This window comes from Corvus hawaiiensis, chromosome 6 (assembly GCF_020740725.1).
Source record: "Corvus hawaiiensis isolate bCorHaw1 chromosome 6, bCorHaw1.pri.cur, whole genome shotgun sequence".
NCBI classification, from domain to species: Eukaryota; Metazoa; Chordata; class Aves; order Passeriformes; family Corvidae; genus Corvus; species Corvus hawaiiensis.
Window position 1 is genome coordinate 6,771,077 of NC_063218.1, and position 17,401 is coordinate 6,788,477.

The following is a 17,401-nucleotide window of genomic DNA, read 5'->3' on the forward strand; positions in this document are numbered from 1 at the left end:
TGAACACAGCTGGAGACCTTGGTGAAATCCCCAAGAGCACATGAAGGTGGTAGCTGTGCTCATGAAGTCAACTGTGCACATTTAAGTCTGTCTCGGTGTATGATTATGGGCACAAAACTGTTTCAAAAAAGAACTTGCACTTACTGTGAAGAACAAGTTACAGCAAAAACAGTGCTTCAGCACAAAGTAACTAATGCCATCTCTTCACCAGGCAGTATGTGCTGAAAACTTATTCTATGTAATATTAGAGGAACTACCTTTCCCTCTAGGGCCTTTGTAACTGTGCTCAAAGTGGTGAAGATGTCTTGCTTTTATAGGCAAAGACCAGGAGGAAAAAAAAGCATTTTTTCCAGATAGCCTACGTGCAAAAAACAAAATACCTGCAAGCTTCAAAAGCCCCGGCGATGTGGTTTAGCAGAAACACTGCAACAGCATTTGTTGGGACGATCGACAGAATCATTCATGCATTTGCTATGGATTCACTCACACAAATTCGATAGCAGAGCACTGCATCCTGCTCCCATGGAATACAACCACCAAAGTGCTTTTCCAGCAGCACGTGCACCAAGAACGCCGCTGGCTGTGACAGGCACAGTTAGGAGACTCCAGCTTTCAACTGCTTACACCTTCCCCAAAGCTGAGGTGGCTGTTGCAGGCTAGAGTTCATCCAAAATCTAAGTAATACTATTTTCTACGGAAATTCTTTAGGAAAAAAAGTCATGTTCACTTCCCTAAATACTTGGGCATCTTTTTATTTATAAAAAAATCCAGGTTTGGACAGTCAGGGGGCACTAGGTAGCCAAACACACAGGACATGAGAGTATTCACAGTCCTCCCCTGCTTCAGTACCCCAGCACTGAAAACAGCCTGGGTTCAACAACACAAATGGAAAGTAGAAGAAAGTAGAATAAAGAAGGGCATGATGCAATGAAAGGAAAAGATGAGACAACAGTTTTCTATGAAAAAGGAGCTAAGCTGAAACTGGAATTTCTTAAGCTCCATTAGTAAACCTCTATGAAATCCACTGGAAAGATTCAAGCTGTATCTTTCTTTCCAATAACTCCTCCATATCATAGATACAGACTGTATTTAGAGAAATTATTTAAAACCATGCTTTTTAAACTCTTTAGGCAATACATAATTTCCTTAAGATAAAAACTGTTGTATGAATCAACACAAGTGACTGTGGGGACAGCAGGACATGATGCCAAAGGGGTTTTGCACGTCTTCCATAGTTCAAGATCACCTTGTTTCATAGACTTTGATTTATGATTCAAATTGAACTTCATAAGCAATTACCAATCAAATTCTTCTTGTTTCTTAGGGCCCAAGCAAAGGCAAGACTAAATTGCAGAGTTTTTATTCACGAGATATTGCTGCAGTAAACAACTATAACCGAAGTCGACACAAGAATACAACCTCAGTAACAAAAATGCTAAAAAAAATTACCAAGTTCTCTGAGGGGTGAGTTTGGAGGCATCTGCTACACACAGAAGAAGCCCCCCATTTTATTGAAGTTATCTGTGCATCAACATCCTTTCCATGCAAAGGGTATGATACACTTTGCCCATCACAAGGGGTACACATTAGATTAAACTAACATTTGCAAACCATTTAGAACTACAGTGCAGCACCAGCAGAAAAATTGAGGAGAAAAAAAAAATAGTCATTCTGTATTCAGCCTGGTATTTGAATGGTGCATGAAATCACATACTGAAGAAATAACACAGCAAGCAGTTCATTCACAAGACTGGTCCAGTGCAGAAGGGGGATAGAGAGAGGGAGAAGGATTTCTGACAATGCATACATACAAAGAAGCCGTATTAGGATTTTTTCATACACACTTAATTCTGTTTTTTTCCTTCATGATTAACTGCTTGATGGTGCTGTCACAATTTACAGCTATTTTTAAGTATTACAGACAAGCAACACAGCATGTATCTGTGTGTCAGAAAAGAAGTGAGAAACATACACAATGCAATGCAAAAGCTATTCATGTTCTTCTTCCAGCACATAGGCCATGGATTCCACAATCACACAGTATCATTAGGAAACTGACATCCCCAAATCTATATTTAATTAATTGTTTTCTCATTTAGAGAACAGGTTTAAGGGTTCTGTACAGTAGTCCAGAACAAACATTTTATAGCAGTGATTGATTTTGCCAGTTGCAATGAACATTCCTCACCATGCAGCATCTGGTACTGTTTCCATTTTTACATTGAAAATGCTATTATTTGACCATTTATATATACAAGGTATGGCTTTATTGTTGAGCAATCTTGCTCACTCTAACAGCACCTGCTATGAATCCACATAACCCAACCAGGAAATTTTCACAACAATTCTATACATCTTTAGCATTTATTATTTTTAAATTATTACCCATGCATACTTTAAGCTATCTCCACCTAAAGTAGACACCCAAGAGCTTGGAGAAAGTTCAAAGAAAGATAAGAAACTTGCAAAAATTATTCCATTATTTATACTGGGGAGGAGAGGCAAGGTAGATTGCAGGAAACATGAGGGACTCTGATTTTATGGCTGCTGTCTTTCTCCATCGGGAAACAATCCAGGTTTCCTTTCATACATTTGTGACACTATAATAACCAAAATCTACTTGACTTTAATTAAAAAAATACAAAAATTAATCTTTTTGTCTTTAAAGAATTATCCCCAAGCAATGTGTATTAGCAAATACAAGCCAAAGGCATAATTTAATCCACCTACTCCAGGGTTCAATTTCGCCCACAGTGTGTAACTGGAATTGCAAGTGTATTTAAAGAGATACCACGAGAAAGAAGGAACTCACCATTCTAACTACTTCAGGGTAAGTCTGCTCTGTCAAACAGCCTCTGCTTATTGTAATGTAGTCCACCAGTTCATTAAGAGTGGAGCGCTTGTATTCTTTCATTTTAAGGTCTGAAAGCGTGTCCATGAAGTCAAAAATGACACAGCACTGTTGAAGTTTCTTTAGGAACAGTTCAGGCTGCTCTGAAGATGGAACGTCTATGAAACAAGAAAGGAAATCTTTGTGAGTCTGGCATCTTATTATACAAAACAGGATTTCTTTTTGAAGATCAATTTCAAAGGAAAGCAGCATTCATACAAATCTTGTAGAACAGAGCTCAGATTAACAAATGAACCACTTATAGGAACTGTATTACTATTGTGTGTTTGAGATCTTGAACGTATTGTAGAAGGAATTTAATCATCACCTGCTATTAGGAAAATAAAGTTCACCAAGAAAGTCCAGGCTGAAGTAGAGAATGGAAACACACCAGCATTCAAGACTTAATTTTACAATAAACCACTACTTTGACTGGAGGCTGGTATTCACCATTGTTAACTTACACTCCAAAGAAGGATGAAAAAACTGTCAAACACATTGAGCTTGATTAATTTATATTTCTAGAAACACTGTGTCATTTATAACCCTGCATGAATATACATTAATGCATACATATGAATACACAGCAAGACCGCAATTCCACAAGCAACTTTTGAGTTTCAATCATTACCTCCATGTTGACACTCCCCACAGCAAAATCAATTTCACTGAAATACAGTGAGGATTTTTTTGCTGCACTATGAACACATAACATGCATCAACTGGAACATTTTCACAAAAAATAATATGTGCTTGACCAATAAAGTAAGCAGAACTCACTACTTTTGCTCTGCTTAATTCTCAGCAAACAAAAAGACTTACTATAATAATAAAAGGAATTTCAACTTCTTAGTTGTTGGTTACTTTACCAAATGCATCGAAAGAATACACAGACAGCTTCATTTATCCAATATTCATGTACACAATAGGATATCAATAGTGAAAGTTGCAGAAATGAAATCCACATTTTTATTCTGAAAGTCTGCCCTCAGTGAGCACTTCACCTCCTTTGAGCTACCTTGTTTTATTTAATGCACCAATGCCTGCCTCAGCACCAAAATCCATTGGTTAACCTTCCTGATCTCCCTTAAAAAAACTTTAATAGTAAAGAATTTATGTTTATTTCTGAAAACCTGGACTTCTAAAAGGCCAATTTAAGATGGAACTTCTTATTACTGACACAAGAATAAGTCCTAGTAAGGAATACTTGGCAAATGCTGGAAGCTGTTAGTAATTGTGTGGTAGTTTACGTAGTTTTAAGGCTTAAGTACCATGAATCTGTTTTGCTTAAACACAGTGCTTCAATTTAATTAAAACCAGTGCTTAAACACTAAAAAGAATAAACGTGGATTGCAGTACAAATAAAGATGCAGCCATTTATTGAACCTGTTTCTGTTTACAGCACTAAAGTAGTGACAGAATTCAAAAAGGAATCTACACGGGAGAAGAATCCTCCCCAAACACCTCTGGAATACTGACAGTCCCAAAACCAGGCGCCCTAAAACCATTCCACTGGCCAGGTCTCTCTCACACGTTCAAACACCTCAGAGCAGGCAGAGCTGAAACCTAAGATGAGCCAAGGAGACAGAGACTCATTAGCCTTCACCCATTACAAAAAAGATCATTTCTATACATGACCTTTCTAAGGTTACAGCCCTACAGGACATAAAGGGCCTGGGGAAGCAGAGTTCTGTAACTGCTTTCTTGACTACCTGCCTTCAAATCAGAGAGAATGAGAATGGACTTCAGAATTCACTGTTATTAACAAGCAGGCAACAGTCAAATGATGAAAAATTTCTTCCAAAGACAGCCTTATATACAGGCTGAGAAAAAGAAAACAAAAATAAAAAGTGCAATTGGTTACTTTTCAAAAGTATTATTTTTAAAACTTCCACTCCTTCTTATACTACCTATAATTCACCACAGACCTTGAAAATATTTAAAAGGTATCAATACAATCTATGTTGTTACATGACTATAACAGGGTTTTGGTTGCACTGTTCTACATGACTTTTACATGTTTGCTTTGACCAACAAGGACATTACAGTCAAAGAAAAAGAGGCTGAAATCAAGTGGGAATCCATTAAGATACAATTCAGCACAAGTTAAAACCAGACTCATATATACGACTCAAGATTACACTAATTTTAAGCAGGGTTTGTATTAAATAAAAATTTTAAAATTACTAAAGCATTAAAATAAGTCATAAAAGTTTGTTTTCTTTTCTCCAGTTAAATATCTGGAGGTGTGGGAACAAAACAAAAAATATAATTAAGTTCTTCTCAAGAAAAACCACTCTAAAACACTACGTGAAATTCATGCCAGTCTGACTACATCAACAGGCCATACGAACCATAGGGGCAAGCTAAGAAAACACAAACCACAGCCAACCAAAAAACCTACAAACAAACAACAAAAGAACCTTAAAGCCCCACAGAATAAAACCCCATAAACTAATTGTTCAGGTCATATCTGCTTTTCTTTATTGAGCAAGTTGCCACTCACACTAGGGAACACAGCTCTTAAGAAGTTCCGCTCAGTAATTTTTCTCAATGTTCCTGGGAATTTGGGGTGCCTTGGGAATAGGGTAACACATAATACCTGAGGTTTTTTGTACTTGGAAACAGGAAAAGTGTATGAGAGTAAATATACTTGAAAAATTAGGGGGTCCTAAGATAAGAAAAGGGCAGTATAAATAAACAAAATCAGTATTCCACGTTCCCAGCCTTCCCACACAGACTATGGCATTAGCCAGTTTGAAATTTTGGGGTGGGGAGGTTCTTTTTCTGGTATTTGGGGCACAGACCTACAGACCCCACAGCAGAACTCCTGAACTCCTTAATGCAACAACTTGGAATGAAACACACAGTCCCTTACAGATTTTCACAGCCGGCTGATGAAAGACAGCAAACCCTTTTCTTCTCAGCAGATACTCAAGAGCTTTCAATGAATTTTACTCCTGTGCTAACACACAGCCAAACATTTAGGTCCCAAAATTTAATAACCTACAATATTACCATTGTATCTACTTTCACATAAAAGAACTGAAAATTTAGCAACCGCTCTAATAAATCTGTGTAAATACACCTAATACTTTAATAACCATAAAATAAAATCAAAGTGACACTATTAAGTGGCATGCATGCTTTCTGTCAAATGCACAGAGGAGTATACATTTATTAAAACCAAAATTTAAAGCACGGTAAGTTACTGTCTAGATGACTGTGAGAACTCTCCTCATTTTCAGGTCTTTGCTACAATTTAATTTTCAGGCTTGTCAGTTTTCTCTTTAGCCATTCAAAACTGTACAGAGCTTTTGAAATACAGTGAGTATTCACAGATTCAAAAGAAATCGGCTTAGTGAAAGCAAGCACTACTACATCTGAATGCTCACAATCAAGACAGAATCAGAGCCTTGAAGTCAAGTTTTTATAAAGTTATCAGAAAAACTGACAGAAAGTACTATAATTTTTATTAGACATGGACCAACAATTGTTACTGCAAGAACTGAAATACTAATTCCTAAATGGCTAAAGCAATTCTGTTTCTCTCTTAATAGCCTTTTCCCAAAATAATCCTAATCCAACCAGCCCATCCCTTCTCATCAGTCTCTGACTCTGCATCCTTTTATCAACTAAAGACATAAAATCTGATAGCACACTTTTATTTCAAGTCTCTAACATCGATAAAAACATATTAATCTTTATACTACATTCATGTTTCAACTAAAGTAATTTGCAAGTAACTCATTTTCGATTATAAGAAACAAACCATGCACCAGAGAAACTGCATCCAGAGAAGTGAGCTATGGCTCTCCTCTCCCTGGCAAGTGAACAACCAGGAAGGGGGAGCACGTGGATCAGTTCCCTGATCCACTCCTGCCTGTCCTTTCACAATGAAGGATACAATGCTGGAAGTGAAGAAGTGAAGATGAAGGGAGGGATTGAGCTGCTTAAAGCAGCATGGCAACTGTGAGGAAAGCCAAGGGATTGCCGATACAGGGCAGTACAGGGCCCAAAATCAGAATAAAACAAGACAAAAGATGTAATAACATATGAAGTATTAAGCAGAACTAGAGTATGCTCGCACATGCTACCCTTCACCCACACAGGCACTATCAGAACGTTTATGAATCATTAAAATCAAAATGCTCTCAGAATAACTATTGCTTCCAGTATATACATCACTGGTATTCATTAGCTTGAAGATGACATTTGCATGGAGAATTAGCATCATCTTCTTGTACGACAGTAAAAGCGAACACCACACTAAACATGAAAAATAAAAACACATACTAAAACCAATGTAAATCTGAAATGGGGACGAGAGACTAATAACATTTTCACTCACATTAATTTTAAGAACTTCCTTATAATGTCCCAATATCTGAGAACTCTGCATTCACTCCACCTCTGAGATTGTTTCCTCTTTCAACTAAACCGCAAAATTTCAACTTTCCCTTTAGACTTAAGGGCAAAATAATTCCTCAATTCTTCTTTAGTTTTCGTATCTTCCAGTTTCTAAGTAAACCTAGGACAATTCTTTTTCTATTTAAGTAAGATCTCCCTGTGATATAAAAAGCTCCCAAACCCCAAACTGCTCATGCTTTGCTGCCAGTCACCAAATAACATTGAATATAACCAAGTACTGCATCAAGGACACACCTCCACAAAGCGGGCAGTGGTGCATAAACCTCTTACATCTAAGTCTCACAAATCACTATGACGATTTTATTTTGGAAGAAGTTACCTTTCATTCCAATAAAACTTGCAAATTTGAAATTGAAAGCTTTTTGGTTTTCTTTGAGAAGTTCACTTCAAGAGAAGGTCTAGCAACACCCAGCTCAAAACTTTCCCTAACTTATAGTCCTGAAATACAGAACAACCATGTTTCTACAGTTCACTTTTCACAGTAGAATACTGGTGTTAACATTCCAAGAAGTACAAATGTTTGCTCTCTTTCTTACACATACACTTCCCAAGAAAAATAATCACTATCCTGATTGCATTGATTTAATTTTCCTAACTGGCTGTCAATATTATGAATGCTTTGCCAAGTCAGTAATCATTCATTTATAAGAGGCGCTTTTCTCAAAGCTGTTTCCCCAACCCATTCTCTAGACTTAATAATTATACAGGCAGGGCAGCAGTTACGCACTGTGTTCCAAATATGTGAAACCTAACTAGTACAATTATTCACACAGCAATAAATACAGTGGGACAAACTCAAGCTGACTCTCCTGAGTGAACACGCAGAAAGAAAAAGCACAACATTAACATACTATTTCCAGCACATTCAAACTGCATGATTAGAAGTGCAACACAGGACATAATCCACCAATTTCCTGATAATCAGTGTCTCTTCAAATAATCTGTCACAAAACTGAGAATTATTTCCCTGGCCATAAATTTGCCCCTAATCAAACTGAGCAAATTCTCACCAAGTGGGAGTCTCCTGGGTAGTTCCACAGGGATCCTGGACCTGCAAATCCCTCCACTGCTTACAACACCCCCCAATCATCTCACAGACATTCAACAAACATCATTTACTAGGGTGGGTATTCTAAACTCAGTGTACCTCTAACATATCATTTGAGTGCCTTGAGTGCAGATGGGGCAGCATTACAAACAACATGGAGTACTCCTTAATAGATGTATTCTTAGTCATATAAACTGCCAAAATCTGTAATGTAGCTGTATTAATCAAAATTCTGCTTTTACTCATATAGTAGTATTAGCTCGAGTTTCAGCCCCTGAATAGAATAATAAATGGATGAAGGGTTAAAAATTGACAATAAAAAGAATGTAATAAACCATATTTTTAAAAACTATACTTTTACACTTTATGAAGTTTCACTTGAACCTTTTGCCTACTTCCACTGCAGGCATAGTGCACGCAATAATTTAAATCTCTTTATTTTCATACAGCTCAATCCAGAGCCACAGCAGTCAAAGTTTCAAGGAAGAGACTCCTTTAGGCTACGCTTTGTTAATCTGTGACCAACACTTGCTCATTCTCCCCAGTGATGTCTGTGCTGTGAATATCTTTCAACTTGGAAGGGAACCAAGACCACAAGTCTGGTTGTCAAAGCTATTTATGAGCCATAACAAAACATTATTACATGAATATTCGCTGAAAAGGCTCTATATTAGTGCAAACTGGCATTGATGATGTGCACCCTCAGCTGAAGGGAGAGCTTCCAGGGCGCCCTAGGTTTTATAAGTTTGGGCACTCTCACTACTCACTGACCTACACGAGGAATCTGTTATGAAACAGTTACATCAAACGTCTTGGATAATATGTAATCAAGGAAATACACGGAGGATAGTGAGAATTCCCGAGCAATTAATGGAAGACAATTGCCAGGGTATTTTAGTACACTGCTTGCTGTCCCACAAAAAGACAGACTCATGACATATTTGGCCTATATAGCATCCCTTATGCTTGGACTGATAATCCCCACTCAGCAGAACAGTGTCTCTTCATAATCAACCAGCAATACCTTCTTGCTTAGGTAAAATTGACAAAATTTTAAACACTTCCACATTAGTTCTTCAAGAAATGGGATGAGTTTAATGAAATAACCCCAAGACAGTCAAAGTTTACCCATTCTACCTGCAAGCACATTCAAGCCAAAAACGATCCAGGTTAAAGGAGGTAAAAAAGAAGGTAAGGAAAAGGATTCAAATGACAAGATTTTAGAGCAAAATTGATGGAAAAAGAGCAGGTAGATAAATGTAACAAAACATTTCACTAGATACAGAGGAACAGCAAAGTAGCTGTGAATATTATGAGAAGGTTACACAGTGGGAAACTAAAGGAGACAGGGAAACAACGTAAAAAATTATTAAAAGACCAAAAGAGAGAGGATGAGGTAGAGCACGAGACTTGGAAGACAGAGAAAAAACTGTTTGGAGAATATGAACACAATGAAAATAGCAGAATATTTTAAAAGGAAAAAAAGTAGTAGCTCAAAGTGTTTAAGCAAAACAAGAACGAAAGGGTTAGAGGTTAGGGGCTAGATTTGATTAAGCAGCCACATAGCTGGAGGTTCTTGACACTGACATGTTAATGTATCCAATTACATTACTTACGGTGAGTTTGCCTAGACATCAAATTAACACTTATATTTTAGCCCCAGGCTAATCAAAGGTTTTGTAGGTTACTTTCGCTCCCTCCACCCAATTTTTACTAATATTTCAGAAACAATTATTGGTGATTTCTCTTTTTTTTCAGGGAAGCAAGAAAGCTGGCAAAAATACATATAAGTACTATTTCAATTCCCTAAATTAAACACATGGCAAAAAGTCCCAAAATAAGACAAACATACTTTGCTGAAACACAGAGTTACTGTGGCCAATTTCTTGGAGTGACTCAAGTTTCTTTTATGCTGGTTCAGAAAGCTCATGCCAGTTGTTTTAAGTAGGTTTTTACTGAATGGCACTTTCAAAGTACAAGCTACCCTTCACTCAGAGAGCTGAAGTCACTGAGTTTGCTGAGCAGTCACTAAAGAGAGCTTTCTGTCCTGCCACTTGAAAACACTGACCTGTGAAGAAGTTACCAGGATACTTTTGCCACATACTTTCTGCCTAACACCATCTAGCATTACATATGAAACACTTAATTGTTACTTTTCAAGTCTTCTCCAAGAAGGAAAAAAAAAAAGCAATGGATTGTAAATGTTCTTTATAAAAAGAAAGAAAAAGACAAAAAAAAAAAAAAAAAATCCCCATTCTTTGTTTTCTAATTTGTACATTTACATAATCATAAGCACCTCTCCACTTTGGTTTTTTGTTTGTTTGTTGGACAGTTTATTGTTTCTGGTTCTTTTCTGACATAAACCTGTTAATTTACCCAGTTGTATTAAAAAAAAAAACCCAAACAAACCTGGGAGACAACACTAAAACACAGTACAATCAGCTCATGCTTCGCAACTCCCAGAGCTGTTAGAACATTCTCAGCGTAAGAATCAAAATATCCACAAACTTAAAAGATCTCCCAAATTTTAGCGTCATGCTCCGTTACAAACACAAGACTGACTTTACATTAAAAATCCTTGCAGCTGGGTTTCATGAGACCCCAGGATTAGTCACTAAGTGTTACTCCTTACAACTTTGCTCAGTTCTAGCTGGTAATGCCTCCAGTGCAGAGCCCTCCACCAGCTCCTTTTAGCCCTTACCAGGAGGAGTTGCACACCAGAATTAGTCAGGTTTTTCTGTAGGCATTTGAATAGCAAAAGCAGCTACAGGTAGAGCAAATGGAAAGCAAGCTGAACTTACCTATGTGCTCAGCTCCTGTACTCTAAATCACATCCCAAAGACCAGAGGCAAGAACACCATATAAACAAAGCCACCTTGTTCTCCAAGGGATTTCTCAAAACACCCAATACAGAGCAAAGCTGCACAATGGTAGCTTAATGCTCCATGGAGATCACCCTACTGCTGTCTTCCTTTCCTTTAAAATCTCTAACAGTTCTTCAGGGTGCTTGGTAGTGTATTTTTAATTGCCTGGCTGTTCTCTAGGACCCCGCCATCCTCCTTCCATTCACAAATTCTTAGGAGAGCACTGGAACTCAAAACATCAATAGACACCAAGTCTCAGCTCGTTATTTCAACTTGGTCATGCTATGCTCAAATCTCTTTTATATCATACTTGTTTTCTGTTAATTTTAGAGAGAATGATGGATTACATTGCAGCCTCAGCTTTATCTTGCTACAACGTGTACAATTTAATTTATTTTTTGCATTGTAAATTGATGGCGATATTAGGCAAGACCAACCATTTATACTGAACAGTACATTGTTTCCAGGTTCCTTGGATGGCAGAAAAATCTAAAAGTGTTTACAACTTCCAGGACACTAAGAAACACCTTTGCAAAAAACCCCATGATGTCCTCCTGACCTAAGACAGAAGAATCCTTAAGAGGATTATTGTCTTTCTTTTGATAAGATTCTTACCAGATCACAATTTTTTTTTGCATGACATGAAAGGCCTGTGCTCTGTAATGATCATTAAACATAAGAACACAAACACGTCACAGCAATCTTACTGTTACCTTCCACTTTAAATGCAGTCACAAGGCAGTCCAGGATTTGCATTGCAATTCATTTCTTCAATGCATTAAGTACATAATGAAATAATGATAAAATTATATATCTGTACACGCTTCCTGTAAGAATGCAGAAATTGTATCTTGCTTAGTAAGAGCTCTGAAACTGCCATCTGTCCAAATAAAATATGCAATATTCATTTTGCTCCAACTACAGAGCTGCTCTGTGAAATTTATACAGAAATTCTCAGACACTTGCAAAAAAGCTTGAACCAAGAGCACAGGAAACCCAAAACATAACTCTTATCCAAGCAGGCTCAGAGCAAGTGCCAGAATTGCTACTTTGCTTTATACTGACCCACTAATTTATCCCAGAAGTCACAGGAATACTTCATTCTCAAGTGAAACAAATAATTATGTGAGAGCTGTTCTACATATATAACCCACTGTCTAAGAGATCAGGTTTATACTTTAAAATATTCACATTTATTAGCTTAAATAATATACATACATATAAAATATACATTTCTATAGCCCTGTTTATACATTGAGAAGAGTTTAATTGAACCCTGAAAACACAACTTCCATTCCCTTCTCATCTGGCAGTATGAATTCAGTCAGCAACACATTATACTTTATGCTAATTTACCACAATAGTCTCCCAACATTTTCCAGTAACGTGCTACACAATCCAACTGTTTGCTCTCTCACTCCCTCCACAGAGGGGACAACGTGTGTAATGAAGTAAGGACTTTATGGAACTGCACATGTTTAAGATACTATGTTTGTGTAAGAAAAAAACCCCAGTATTTAGTAAACATACCCCAAAGTTATGACAGAAGATGCAGAAATAAGCTGGGAATTCATTTGAAAGTCCCCAAATGGACACACTGAAAGCTCAACTTTTTATACATTCTTATTCCTCTCTCCTCTTTCCTGCATGAGCTCCAGCATGGCACAACAACTAAATTATGGGGTTTGGCTTTCATTATTAATTTAGTTTTTTAAATACTAGTTTCAGCCCACTGAGATGTCCAAGATGAGAACCAACACCTCAAGTTGGATTTAATGTTATGCCAAAAGCAAGCTGGGGTTGCAGGGGATGCTCCATCTGCAGCAGCAAGTCCCTCAGGGAACCAGCCACTGTGTTTCCTGAGCACAGGACCATAATTCCTGCTACATCCCAGCCACGGGAAAACACAGGAAAACCTGAAGGTAATCCTGATCTGCACACTGGGATAACAGCTCCTTGCCAGCTAAGAAACTCAAAAGCATTACTCAGAAGATGCTACGTGAGGACTCTGCATCCACAAACAATCCATGTGGTTTCCTTGTCAAGAAGGGCGGTTACAACACCAGCCCCTCCTTCCACGTACACTCCTTGGAAAAGGCGTTCCAGCACTCAGGCTCCACCAGCCGTCCTGAGACACAGTCATTTGTGAGGCTCACACTCTGTTATTCAACACCTTGTGACAATAACTCCAATCAGCCAAGCCGGTAGTTAAGGGAACACCCTTTTTCACATTGCCAAGCCCAGTACATATGTCTAAATGACAGGAAATAAATATATAAATCTACTTTATTTTGCTTTTGTAATTACCGTAGAGCTTGCTCACATTCCTAGGTGCACAGAAACACATTGTCATTCTATACCACTTCTACAGCAACTTTTTAATCTTCAGATTATTCAGGATCTGGAACAACTCAGCAATAGAAGGCAAAAACATGACATTTATATAATACTCGTCTGTAACCTGTCAAGTTAATATGTGTTATGCTGGGTATTTTATGTTATTATGTATTATCATTACATATGTCTATGCAAAAATAACAGCTATTCCTTTAGAAATAGGATCTTGTCCATCACAGAACAGCTCAGCTCAAAGCAGTGTAAATGAGAAACTCATCTACTAGTAATTACCCACCTTTAGAGTCTATTGCTCTGTTATACCTAAACCAGGTATTTTTGCTAAAACTTGTAAAATTGACTGACAGAATATTAGGCCACTTTTCTCTTTTGAACAGAAACTTTTTATTATGCTTTTTGAACCCTAAATGGGGTAAGCATTTTATCTCCCTAACATGGTTCTAGAGACCAAAGACCTAATTTCAGAATACTTATAATTGTCTAAAGAACAACTTTTATCATAACCTCACACTAGCACAAGGTACATAGACTTTTTTTCAGAAGATCTTTACCTCTAACCTCTTCAAAAACACTAAATAAAATAATGCAGGGTTTTTAAGGCAGAATATTATCTACCTGCTTGTGTGCAAATCCATTATAGGCGTTTTTGTTCTTCAGAAACGCTGTCTGCTCCTGGACAGACAAATATATCTGATGACCACTGGGAGTTGGCACCTGAATTTCTCTAGAAATTACTTAGACCCTCTGCAATATCACTATCAGTCTACAACAGCATATTGCTTTTAAAAATAAATATTTGACCCATAACAAATTAAAAGTTCTCTATTAAGTTCTCAAGAACAAGTCTGGGAAAATTAGAAACTATACAGACAGGGTTATGTCATGCAAGTAACATAACCAAAGGTATAGCTCTGCTGGGCTTTGAGTCACTTTGCAAAGCCTTCTCAATTTGGACTGTTACAAACATTAACCAGACGTAACAGTTTGGGCATTAAATATCATTAAAACATTTCCTCTGTGGTTACCAAACAATGCCCTTCCTCATCAACTGTTACCCTCTCTACCTCTTCCAAGCTACTCATTAGTTAAGCTGCTTCTCTGTTGAAGATGATAAACTGAAATTAGATTTCCAGCAATATTTATCCCCAGCTGTGCTGAGGTCACAAACTTCATCTTGAAGTGCCACCCTGGCCAAACTGAAGTCAAGAAGTGTTACTCTGGTTCATTACAACTGTGATTACACCTTTGCTCCAATTGGCAGAAAGCTCATTGCTTACTAATGAAAAAATAAAAAGGAAGAGCAGTCTCATCAGTTACGTATTCCACAAAAAATTAATGGAGAAAAACTCAGCAGGAAAAGTTTGTGGTTTGCAGATTTATACAAATACAGATAACTCTAAAAGTGAGGTGATCTAAACACACTACCAGTGAATTAGTGTAACATTCTGAAAGCATTTTTATAGAGCCTTTGCAGGTACAGATCAGCAAACATGCTTTGTATCTGTCAAAGGGAATACACAGATCACACCTTCCCTGGCTTGCCTATACTTTTTAAGAAGCAGCCAGCTCATTACTAGACCACTAGTAAGAAGTCTTTAACTTACACACATCATTTGTATTTAAAGATAGGACTTCAGGTGCATCCCTCATGCCTTCTCTTTCTTCCATCGAATTCACTAATACATTATTAAATGCCGAGTGAAGCAAGCCACTCAGAATAAAATCGAGTATTTTAAGTAATTGCTTCCACTGGACTGAAGTTTATCAAGAGAAGGCAGACAGCATCCTATGTTCTCTTTACACTCAGGCTGTACCAACGGGCATGTATACAGATGGCCCTTTCCCAATCCAAGAGCTAACGCACAGCCAAAGTAGGTCAGTGAGCAACAAAAGAGTTTTTAACTATACTAATCCAGCAGCTTCAGTATCCTATGAAAACGGCAGAGAAGGACCATTGAAGCTGCTGTGGTCACAGGACTAAGTTGTAACTGTAAAGGCTAGAAAGCAAAATCCCAGCCCATCCAGTTCTCCTCCCTGTACCTTGCATGTTAATTATTTAGTCTAAGAGATGCCAGCAGTAGTCAACTAATTGCCTTCAAGCAAATCAACTGAAGCATCACTCGTGTGTGACTTACTCCTGCCTCTGACAGAGGCACTAATGTATCAATCCTGAACATAAGAGCTAACAATCTAGCGAGCTGTACACCCACACCTCTGGTTCCTGTCATTTTCAGAGGATGCTACAGCTTGTTTCATTTTCACATCAATGCCAGCCTTATCGCTCTTGTCAGATGGGAGTAAGAGCCCAGCTCAGGAATTCCTTTGGCAGCAGAGGCCTGTTGGTTTGAGGGTCTAACTTGGTATTGCTTTTTGCCATTCCTCTGGGCTGCTTGTACATTTGCTTGTTGATGGAATTTCTCACGCACACACTCCTATAACACTCCTTTCTGAAGGGTGCCTCTTTCTCTTGTTTCTCTCAGTCTACAGCTGAAGACCTCCTCCAAGCCAGCCCCCAGCTTCTCCAAATGCCATCTATTTTTACCTAGGCGCTGCCGTCTCATTCCGGATGCTGCTAATTGGCCCCTTAGTCACAACTGGAAAAGTAACCTGGTTGAGTAACTCTTTCTGAGCTGCTGCATTGAGGAATCTGTATGTCTCACATTCATTCAGACAAGGAAGCTTCCAGTAAATTTGTTCCAGGGTTTAACACAAATTAACCGGAATCTAGCTTCTAAGATTTTACAGCAGTTTCCCTCATACGTGCTGGTTTTTTTAAGTAATGGCCTTCCTGCACACGACATTTAAAGTTCTAAATCCTGCAAGAAAGCACCATATCAAACAGGAGATAACTGCAGCACTAGAGATCAACTGTACCCTATCTATTCACCAGCCTTTTTTTCCCCCAACATATTACCTACACCAACCTGCAAACATGCAAGGATTACTCAAAAGAAATGACAGAAAACCCATGTAAATTTAGATTTTTAAAAACTGAAACAAGGAAAGACAATACACACATAAAAGCAACCCATTCTGGAGAGGGTGCTTTTCCACACAGATTTCTTTCTCATGAACGTGACAGCAAGCCCAGCTTGCTACACAGCTACAAAATGATGTTTCAGACATCTCAGTGAACCCTCCTTGTTTCTCAATCACTTTGCTAATGAAAAGTTGAAACATCTTGGAATTTCCTCCCAACTATTCTGCTTCTGTATAGTTATCAACCAAATTTATACAAACAGGAAAAACAGATCATGAGAAAGACAGACTAGTTAGGCATCTTTTACTAGGAAAACACTGAGAAAAATAACTAAATGATCTGAATTAATCCTAAATTACTTGACAGCCTTTGTAATACTTTATTATTCCACTAAAAAGCCAAATTTAAATACTTGGTATTTAAAAGCCATTACTTTAGAAATACAGTATGTAATTAGAAAATTACCATTTTATTAAGAGAACTTGACTCATTTTTACTAATAAAGACTGCAGTCATTTAATAGTAATATAACGAATCCCTTCTAGAAATTCTGAGGTTACCACAGACAAACACATCACGTGTTTTTGACAACATGAATGCAACTCTCAAATATCGTGAATATCATCTGTAATAACTAAAAGTAGTGTTTTGACAGATTAGTAATTCTGGATTCAGTTCAAGACTGGCAGGATTAATACTATTTCCTAGGACGGAAGAGAGATCCTGTTCCACCTTATGAAGACAGCTCAGGCTGCCAAGAGTAAAGGAAAGAACCTTCAGCTGTGGATCATTAAGAAACAGCCATTTAAAAAAAGGGATGTTTTGGAGAACAC

At 37.7% G+C, this 17,401-nt stretch overlaps 1 protein-coding gene across 3 annotated transcripts in view; it reads right to left on the reverse strand.

Annotated features, from left to right (window-relative positions):
• Positions 1-17,401, reverse strand: part of PPP2R5E (protein phosphatase 2 regulatory subunit B'epsilon) — a 74,206-nt gene that overhangs the window by 29,621 nt on the left and 27,184 nt on the right. For all 3 annotated transcript variants that reach the window (XM_048307710.1, XM_048307709.1, XM_048307711.1), the window contains one exon: positions 2,813-3,009. In XM_048307710.1, the coding sequence (XP_048163667.1) occupies positions 2,813-3,009 (197 nt within the window). The remainder of the gene's footprint in view (positions 1-2,812; positions 3,010-17,401) is intronic.